At 49.2% G+C, this 10004-nt stretch overlaps 3 protein-coding genes across 3 annotated transcripts; 1 reads left to right on the top strand and 2 right to left on the bottom strand.

The window, feature by feature from the left end:
• Positions 1 to 296: 296 nt before the first annotated feature.
• On the bottom strand, positions 297 to 2526 carry GGS22DRAFT_175060 (acetate kinase). Its single transcript, XM_047963192.1, has one exon. The coding sequence runs from the start codon at positions 2056 to 2058 to the stop codon at positions 811 to 813; it is 1248 nt and encodes a 415-aa protein (XP_047814197.1). The 5' UTR covers positions 2059 to 2526; the 3' UTR covers positions 297 to 810.
• A 1966-nt stretch (positions 2527 to 4492) lies between these two features.
• Positions 4493 to 5267, top strand: GGS22DRAFT_197568 (uncharacterized protein; the record flags this gene model as incomplete). Its single annotated transcript, XM_047965999.1, has 2 exons — positions 4493 to 4926; positions 5035 to 5267. The coding sequence occupies 2 exons, from the start codon at positions 4493 to 4495 to the stop codon at positions 5171 to 5173; spliced, it is 573 nt and encodes a 190-aa protein (XP_047814196.1). The 3' UTR covers positions 5174 to 5267.
• A 1801-nt stretch (positions 5268 to 7068) lies between these two features.
• Positions 7069 to 9734, bottom strand: GGS22DRAFT_182345 (uncharacterized protein; the record flags this gene model as incomplete). Its single annotated transcript, XM_047963955.1, has 2 exons — positions 7069 to 8355; positions 8412 to 9734. The coding sequence occupies 2 exons, from the start codon at positions 9732 to 9734 to the stop codon at positions 7069 to 7071; spliced, it is 2610 nt and encodes an 869-aa protein (XP_047814195.1).
• Positions 9735 to 10004: the final 270 nt, after the last annotated feature.

The following is a 10004-nucleotide window of genomic DNA, read 5'->3' as shown; positions in this document are numbered from 1 at the left end:
TTTAAAGATCCGGAAAAACCTAGTTCCGACAAATTCTTAAAGTCGGGTTATTATGGTGCCTCGGGGGGGTGCCCTCTTGTAATACGATGCCTTAACTAACGAACAAACATACATATCTTTCTAAGTACGGAGTAATCCTGTTTAGGAAAAGGGGCCGGAGGACCGCGCGGGCGGATTTTGGTGCTAAAATGATTCCATCGTGGGATCGAAAGTACCGACCGGCGACTATTACACCTACAATCACGTATTTGAGCTCGTGATGTCATCTTGCATCGGTGCATCATCGCGATCGTGACCCGTTCCCCCCTGGCCCTGGCTCGGTCCTTGCCTCACACACGCCTCCATCCGGTCCAAATCCTCCGCGAACCAACAGGATAACTTCAATTGAAGAAATCTCCACTGTCTTTATTGTTACAGGTCATATACATATGCTAGGAAGTTGACATGTATCATGTATGTATGTAACAATGCTGGACGGCGGATCTGCCCTCGTGCCTGTCGATCATCTACAGTCCCATTCAGACAGGAAATTTAGTATGCATCCTTATAGTGCGACGAGTATTTTATTCGGCTTCCATGATTTCATCTTCACGCAAGCCTCAAGAGGAGTAAGACATATACGACTTGAACATTGGTGATTGTTTATTCGATAACTTCTAAAATGCAGCTGGATATAGCCCAAATACCCAGATCCAAACCCCTAAACCAGGGTGATATTATATGTAATTCCCAAATTCCTAACGCCCCGCCATAATGCCCATTTCCTAACCATTAACTTACTACCCAGATATCTAAGTACGCGCCGCCCTCCTACCACAACTCCTCGTTCTCGGCGCAGCCCCGCGCCATCTCGAACTGCTCGTCCGTGCGGCAGACCAGGGTCCGGTGTCTGGCGTACTGCTTGCCGACGTCCTGGACGACATTCGCGATCTTAGCAGCGTTGAGCTTAGGATCGATGCGGAAGCCGAGACACTCTGTCTGCGCGACAACAGCAGCCCTCAGCTTCTCGCTCTTCTCGCCGATACCGCCTGCGAACACCAGCGCGTCGACGCGGCCGCCGAGGGAGACATAGTACGAGCCTACGAAGGCGCAGATGCGGTCGACGAGAAGGTCGAAGGCTAGCTTGCACTTCGGGTCGTCGCTGTTCGCGATGACCCCGAAGTTCGTCGTGCCGGTGAGCGCTTTCCACCCGCTTTGCTTGTTGAGGATCTCCTCGGCTACCGAGATGTGCAGTTCTTTCGTCGACGAGGGTGATAGCTTGCCCACGTCGCTGGCGTAGTGGAAGACCAGCGAGGGGTCGACGCTGCCGCTGCGTGTGGCGCCTGGGAGACCGGCGAGCGGGGTTAGCCCCATACTGGTGTCCCACGAACACCCGTCCTTGATGGCGCAGACGGAGGCTCCCGAGCCCAAGTGCAGGGCGATGATGCTGAGCTCGCTCGGGTCGCGGCTGAGGTAGTCGGCGACGGAGCGGGTGATGAAGGAGTAGGAGATGCCGTGGAAGCCGTACTTGCGCAGCTGGTTGTTCTTGGCGATCTCCGGGTCGATCGGGTACGTGCTGATGTGCGGGGGGATGGTCGCGTGGAACTGCGAGTCGAAGTAGGCGACGTTGAGCGCGCTCGGCAGCTCGTCCATGCACGACTTGATGATGTGCAGCGCGTTGGCGTTGTGTAGCGGCGCCAGGTCTGTTAGCCGCTCTAGGTGGTGGTACGTGTCCGGGGTGATCAGCTTGGCGGTCTTGTAGTCGCCGCCGTGGACCACCCGATGACAGGCCACGGAGATGTCGCTCTTGGCGGAGATCTCGGGGAGTTCCGGGTCGCCAGTTAAGGTGTTGAGGAGCATCCTGAAAGCTTCATCCTGATCGGCGATGCCGGTCTCTAATTCCTCGTGGCTCTTGACCTGGACATCGCCGCGGATATAGGTGAGTTGAGCGGGAGGGGCAGTGAGTCCACTTATCTCGGCCTCGGCGAGCTGCTTCGGCGACTCGTGGAACCGTGCGGCGTAGGCTGAGATCTTGACGGAGCTGGACCCCGCGTTGATGGAAAGGATGATCTTGGTCATGGTTTGGTGTGTGGTTCTTGCTATATGCGGTGTAGTGGTGCGTTGCCGGATTCGGTAGCGAATGATATTACAAGACTACCTTAGTAAGACTCTAATTGGTCGGCGATGTTTAAAAACTACCGAGTACCTAGGTGGGTGTAATTGAGTGTAACTGTGGGTGAGTAAAAGTCAGGTACGATGTAAGTGATTGTTACGATTGTAACCTTAATTGTGACAGATGCGATGTTGTGTTGTTATCTGGATGCAATTGCTTGATGCCGAGTATCCTTTCTTCCGATCTCATGGTTGCGCTTCCGGCTGTTTATAGGGTTTGGGAAAGTGCCTCTCATCCCCTCCTCTTTGAGGTCTTTTTAGTGAAGTCGATACTTGGTCGGTTTGCCCCGCCCCTGCCCAATTCCCCAATCTGTGTCTAACTAATGTGCCCAGCTCCTGCCCTCCTACTGCACGACTAGATCAGCCAGATCATGGTATACGCACGCTTCCTGCATGGCATGATCGACCCATGACGTCTAGATTGTGGCCTGACCCGGCGCAGGCCTCTAGCCACGTACCAGCCTCAGCTCGGACGACCATACACAGCGCCGCAATCCGAAAGGTACCTTAGGTACGTATTCTTAATCCATAATGTGACTCACGAATTGATTGCTCTTTTTCTTCTCTTGGAAAAGTAAGACGCCAAATATGCATCTCGCAATCCTCGGACCGAGGCCTGGGAGCTACCGATACCATATTGATCCATTGTAGGATTCATAGATCGTATCATTCATTGGTTAATTGAACAGCGTGGCTTCTGGACTTTTCATTCAAGGGACAAAAACAACGAAAGATATTTCAACGGATTGGCAACTTTTCATTTTCGGACTCGCACTCGCTAAACAATCTGATAGATATCTTCCACAACCGCTCAATCAGGATGGAAATAGGGCCTAGGTAATTTCCACAACATCTTATCTGTTCTCTAACACGTACGAAAAGTAAGCAACTTTCGATCAATCGATGAGATGTGGCCTCTTCTCAAACGCCTTGCGGCCGTAAGAACACGCAAGTATTGATGTTGTCGATGAGTCTTTCGAATTGATCGACCCACGTGGTGAACGATGGTAAATACACTCGATTTACACAGGATCAAGTATCGATGATTCACAATCCACAACCTTGCTGACCGCAAGGCTCAATATTGAAGCGCAACGCGTCAGTCTCTGAAAATGATAGTCCGAGGTCTCTATGATCGCATACTCTAGGTGCAGTCCAAGAGCCACAAGCCGCCCTTGGCAGATGTATACCTAATTCATCGAGGAGTCGTAATTGAAGCAAAATGATCAGCGTCTTACGTTCTAGATCGAATTGTTGAGGTGGCAGTCAGTCGTCCGGATCACTTAAGAGTTTGTTGAGGGAACTCGGATATGACGAGTCTCTATGCACATGCTCAAAGCCACTACCACTCTTTGCCAGGTTGGATACCGAAATGTCGTGTCCTCACCGGCTTCCTTGTAGGTAGGCGATCGTCATCGGATTTGATACTTGGCAAGATCCAAGATACCGGAAGGGCATCATAGCCCGCTCGGACAACGAAGTCGCTTCCGAGACGAGAATACCGGCAACGCATCATATGATGGCCATTTTCTAAGTTTAAATGGACGTAAGAAGTGTAGGACCAAAGCAAGGAGGATGAAAGAAGCCCGGCGAATGTGGCGGTGATAATAACATCATCACACTGAAAGATCAAAATAAAACGTCAAGCTAACAATAATCTACATATATCGTCGGTTTATCACAGACAAATATCTTGCCAACTCTCGGCGCACGGCTTGGCTGTTTATATGACTGGCTCGAGACCTGCCAAACGAGTAAGGGATAGAAGAATACAAGACTTCGACATAATTATCTCGGCATTGGCATCAGCCTCCCGAACCTATTACCACAGTAATGTAAGGATGGGTAGAAGCGCATTTTCATATTACTCTTCTAGTTGAGATATCCAACATTCTTGGGAGGCATGAATTATCCAACCATAGATAAAGGAATGTTCCCGGTTTGGCTTTCTACTTCAAGCTCTATGTCAGGGAGGTCAGGGAGGTCAGGGAGGCTTGGAGCCAACTCTCCCATTCAACCAACAGTGCCCAGCCTCGAGTCTTGTAATCCGTATTAGAATCATATCCTGAAAGGCAGTTTGAAATATATTATTGAAACCTGAAAATAGAAGTTGTTGTTGGTCTATCTATCAAGAGTCAACAAGCATAACAAAATAGCCCCTTTCCTAGTCAATACTAAGCGTGAGTAAAACTAAGTATATATCAATTCAAAGCCCTCATAAATGGAAACTTGAATTTCGGGGCCATTCTCACTCACCATTTCAATACCACGACAAAGTCTTACTTGAGATCTTCACGCTTCAACACTATCCCTCCTTTTCCGTAAACTTAAAGAGAACACAATGGTCCGATTCACCCACCCCTTAATCCTCGCCACTACAGCCGCGACAATCACCTCCATATCCGCTACCCCTACCCGAGGCCTCATCGCCACCAGGAATTCCCTTGCGACGGACCCGAACGTCGTGTTTAACAACATCTTAGCATCGCACGGGGCCATTGACCTCATAACCACGAGACTCATGAGCTCGACCGATGACCAGGATGACTTCTTTCGCTCGAGCAATGCACTTGTCGGGCTTGACAACACGCAGTTGGAACTAGCAGCCCTGTCAGAGATAGACGATGCTCTCGCGGTCACGCAGCCGCTGGGGGACAAGGACATCGATGCTTCTCTCAGCGCTGATAAGAAGATAGCGCAATTCTTCCAGACCGTCAACTCCACCCCGTCGGTGGATGTCGCAAGGGATTGCGGCGTGGCGATTGCTTGCCAGAGGTATGTAGAGCATACACGTCTTCCCTTAACACCTAGATAATCTTTCCACGGAATCCGGGCATATGAGTTTGGACGAATGTATATGTCAAGATAGCTAATTATCAGCAGGAACGACATTGTCAGCGCACTCAATAACGGTGTAGACTTGTTCAACCAAGTAATCATTAATAACATCAATGGACCGGCTGCTTTGTTGCCGATACAGGGGCAATTCTCCTGCTCTGGCTCGTTCAAGTATTGCTATTAGAGGTGGAAAGGGGCTATAACAGTACTTACGCTTAGCCGAAGTTCCATGAAGAAAATTACAGGATATCGTGATGGCTTCTTGTGTATTCCGAGGGTAGACTAAGTACTTAAGGTCTCTGTGGTGAGGATGTCTTGTTTAGAAGAACAAATATTTGGCATTCCTTTCGGAAGCCTATCTACCTAAGTAGCTTACACCTAGATTGCTCGCTATGAGGATGTCGATATATATGTCAATGAATATGTCTTCCTCTTGTTTTTCTGGCTAGGTAGTGTTATGTTAGAAGGCTTATATTTATACCATCTAGAGCCTACGAGGCATACCTATTGAAAAAGTCGAGGAGGATGCCTAAGGTCCAGAGCTATTCATAAATAATAATAAAAATGGACGGCACGTCATCTAATTTTGTATATCGATAGCCGCTAGGTATGGATATGACTTATTGATCCTTTTTCCACATGCACAATATATCACGCTTTAACCGCGTGTGAGCTAGAAGTTGACCAGCTAGCTCAGCCTCACCCCATTCATCTCCCTTAACACACTGAGACTGCCAACCAAATGGATACCCACCCTATCGCAGCCTCGTACTGAGAGAACCTAATAAACGCCCCATCTACTTGCCAACGTAGCATCCATCCGAACCTCATATATTTGCCTGCCCAATGGCTCTATCTTAAAGTACCTAATAGAGTAGAGTAGAGATGAGGTGAACTCAGAGTGAACTGACTCTCTGTAGTAGAACTGGCAGAAAATGCCATGGTGTACCACTGGGATCCAAATCAAGGTTTGTTCGCATTCAGTTGTTTTTTTTTCTCTTTTTTTTTCTTTTGCATGTCCTACTCATACACAATATAACTCCCGCGACAAGAGGTTTTTTGCCTCGTTTCTCCTTTTATGACATCAATGTCTATCTGAAAGCATTCCCTTTCCGTGAGGCCTCCCCCTATGCGAATAATCCACGCCGTGAATGCAAGTGAGAAGGAAAGAAATCCAATGCCCAATACTTTTGTCTAGCAATGACAAACCAACTTCCATGAGTTCACAGGGTTTGAATCCTGATGAATTCATGAACGAATAACTAGGCGGAAAACCTATGCGAAGTTGACTGGAAAGGGGACTGAATTAAGCGCAAGCTACCGAACAGATTTGGTGTTGAGTAGAATCTGCTCTTGGCGATCACGAGAAAAGGGTTGTGACCGTTATCTCATTCTGTCGTGAAAACCACCATTACGTATGGTAGGCGATGTCCTAATGAACAAACGCATGAAAGAAAGTCATGAGTGATGAATGTATGGCGACTAGGCCAATGAGTTCGAAAAGTATCAACGAGAAAACATCAATATGTTCCTCCACAAGTGCAAGATGACCTACTGATAGGTCACGATGCTGCAGCTTTACTGCCCTTTCAGATTGAAAAGTGTTGTGTATTTGCGCTTTCACTGCTTTGTTCCATGTCTGGGTTCTTCGTGATTTCCAACATGGTAAGTCCATTGGTCACAAGCCCACGATTCGGTAGGACCTACAACGTATTATTCTGTCGTATCCAGGAGATTCGCAGTGGAAATGGGTAGCCCCGAAGGGCGAATGGGTATTTGTCCAGTGACCGAACCAAAATTTTCTTAAAACCATAGACTGTAGAATATCGCCACCTTGAGTTTTGGAATCGACGTTGGAGTTGAAAGGCGAAATAAAAGTTAAGTAGACCAGGACAATGATTCATTCCATGGTTTTTCTATTCATCGCGTTGTACGAGACCTGCGACGATATCCGTATCGAGTAGTAGGTGGTTTCTGTTGTGTGATTCTCCAATTCAGTACAATGGGCCAGAACCTGCCCGTGGATATGAAATGGCTCTTTGAATTTGATGAGCCATTCATGTAACTACAAGAATGGTATTAGTATACCTCGGCTTCGTGGCCACCATGGACTCCATTCGTAGATGATTTGTCACCAATGGCTATCTGCTCTACATCATTGAGAGTGTGGGAACCGGTTGGGAGAGAGCCCTTATCAACATTATCTGCCTTGAGGCCATTGGCTTGGGCATCTGATGTGCCTACGGCGCCTTGACTTGCAATATCCATTCCAGGATTGGCGATGGGGGAAAACTCCGGAACTGTCGCCGACAGTTGAGAATCAGCAGGACGGAAATGGCCATTAGCTCCATTGTTCGTTGGAGAAGTCGCGCCGTTCCCATTGACGTAATGTGGGAAATGGGTTTCTGTACCTGTTGGTGAAAACATGGGAGCCACTCCGTATGAGAACATCTGAGGCCAGAATGCCATGTGGGATTCGAATGGACGATAGCTCATGGGGCCATCATGCTGTGCAGTTGGATGTCTCACATGCATCGCAAGTACCCAAGGTTCCCACTGCTCTCGACGTCGCACCTTGTCTTGACCCTCATCTGTGATGATGTATTCGATATGAGGGGAACTGTCGCAAGCTATGCGGATTAGCTGCCAATCCGCTGCAATTTCTTGCATTCGCTTGAATCCGGCGATGACATTTAGAGGGACAAAGCCCTGTGAATCCATAAACTTTCGAAGATACCAATCTTTGCAAAGATTATCGATGGAGAAATAATATTCCACTTGTGACAATACCCCGCTCAATAAGTGATTGGGGTCAACATACGGGTTGAATTGGCCATTACTGTGTGAATACACGGTAGGGTCGTACGGCATGTTAGTTAATGGATATGCTGCTCTTGATTGGTGTCTTGCACTGCCCTGTGAGCGATTGTTTCCCGAGCTCGGTCGGCTGCGGTGCTGGTTTCCTGTCGACTGGGCTGGAAACGAATTGCCATATGGCATTGGCGGATAGCCAGGGGTGAAAGCATGGTGGGCGGCTTGTCTAGGATTTGCACTGGCATTTGCCTGGTAGTTGTACGCAGGGTTTCCTTGGTTGAACTGAGATGAATGGCCGACGCCGTTCACAACTGAGTGGCCTCCACGACCTCGTGCACCTCCTCTAGGGCGCTCATTGCGATTTACGTTACCCTGTCCCTGAAAGCTAGAGTCTTTGGTACTATGGAAACCGTTGTCTCTCGTTGGCTGCGATGATTTGGTCTCATCCACTCGCTGGTTTAAGCCTGTGGTTCGAGTAGCGGCGTGCTGGGTCAATATTCCATTTGCGGAATCTGCCAGACTTTGTTTTGACACATCTGCCTTAGAGCTTCCCTAAACCAATAATTAATATCCATATAAGTAGATGAGTTTTGAATAGTTGAGCTTACCGAGGGTATCTCTCCTAGTTTCCCAGCTCCTTGGGACTGTGATTTCCGCGATGCGGATACATCAACAGATCCGCGCTTAGAAGCCGGCATTGCAACGGAGGCGGCTCCGGGAGTGGCGCCATTCTCTTGTGCGCGATCTTCATAGGGGTTAGTAAATTTTACAGCTGTTAAGAAGTGGGATAAATTACCGCTTGAGGCGTTGCTGCTATGGCTACCTCTTACCGAAGCATCTCGTCCGCCTCTGGAACCACCAGTACGACCACCCCGGGGGCCCCTCGTCGGCATAGGTGTCTCGAAGTTCACAGTTGGCACAAAATCCATAGGAGTCCACTCCTTTTTCTGCCGAGGCTTGCTCGGACCAGATTCATCTTTCTGTTCCTTCTCAGGCTTTCCGGTACTAGTAGTCTGAGTCTTCAGACCAGTTGCCGCTGTTTCAGGCGTCGGCCACGACGAGGTGTTACTTGCAATTGGCGCTAGCGCCTCAGACGATGACCTGTCTTCACCGTTGTTTGCCCTAGCACCTCTCGGGGCTGCTCTGCGAGAGCCTTGATTACTGTTGCTACGCGACTGTTCGAAATCCTTCTTCGAAGGTCTGCTACCCCCTGATAATGGCCTGCTCTGTACTGAAGTTGCGTCGGCCCCGTCGCTATGAGGAGTTTTTGGTTTTTGGTCTTGAGAAGCTTGGTTGAGCGTTCCATTCGTTGAACCACTAGCTGCAGTATTCGAGCCATGCGATTGTACAATCGCCGGAGGAGCCGCCTGGTACTTCGCGGCCCTCTCTTCCTGTCTTTGAGTCCATATATTGACTGATGGCATTGGTGCTTCGGCTAATTCCACTTTTAGTGGCACGTTCTCTTTCTTGTCCTGGTCCTGTTCGGACTCCTTCTCAGCCGTCTTACTCTTCTTCCCTTTTCTAGGCTTCTTGCCGTCACTAGCGTCTGCGGGTTGAGAATTTAGGGTTTGACCACGTCCCCGTCTCTCGGTGCTTTGAGGGACGACCTCACCAAGTACCTTCTCAGTAATCTCGCTCGATAGACTAGACGGTTCGGCCGCCTTGTCGCTGGTGGAAACACAGTCTGAATCATTGCTATTCAAGCTATATGATTCCGGCTTGATGGACGAGCTGCTTGTGTTTTGCGAGCCATCGTTTGACGTGGTTGAAATCGCGACGGATGGAGCTCGCGTGCTAGGCGTAGCAGCAACATCGCGGCTTTGAGTGCTGGTCGTCGACGGCGCTTGGCTAGGTGCCGAGTTTGGTTGGGAACCGATGGATTGAGTCGTAGAGTGGCCTTTAGCGGCCTGAGCATATGAAAACGTCGACATGGCGATCAAGCGCGACTTTGCGACGTTGGTAAGTGAGTTGTGCAGTTGATCTGGTGTAGGCAACAGAGCAGCCAAAATAGGCAATCTGTTGCGTACCACTAATGGACGATGGGATGCTTTTCCCACGTCCACCGACACGCCAGGTGGTCAACCAGCCCTGCGAGCACCTCACCAGCCAAAAGCGGCCCTCCGCAAGTATAAAAACAACTCGGTCGAGCTTCCAGGTGTAAACGGAACTCGAGTCGAAATTCGAGTGAACGATCTGGTGCG

The sequence above is a fragment of the Annulohypoxylon maeteangense genome (assembly GCF_022496945.1).
Source record: "Annulohypoxylon maeteangense strain CBS 123835 unplaced genomic scaffold GGS22scaffold_27, whole genome shotgun sequence".
Taxonomy (NCBI): Eukaryota; Fungi; Ascomycota; class Sordariomycetes; order Xylariales; family Hypoxylaceae; genus Annulohypoxylon; species Annulohypoxylon maeteangense.
The sequence above is the reverse complement of the archived record's forward strand: the minus strand, read 5'-3'. Positions and strand labels throughout refer to the sequence as shown.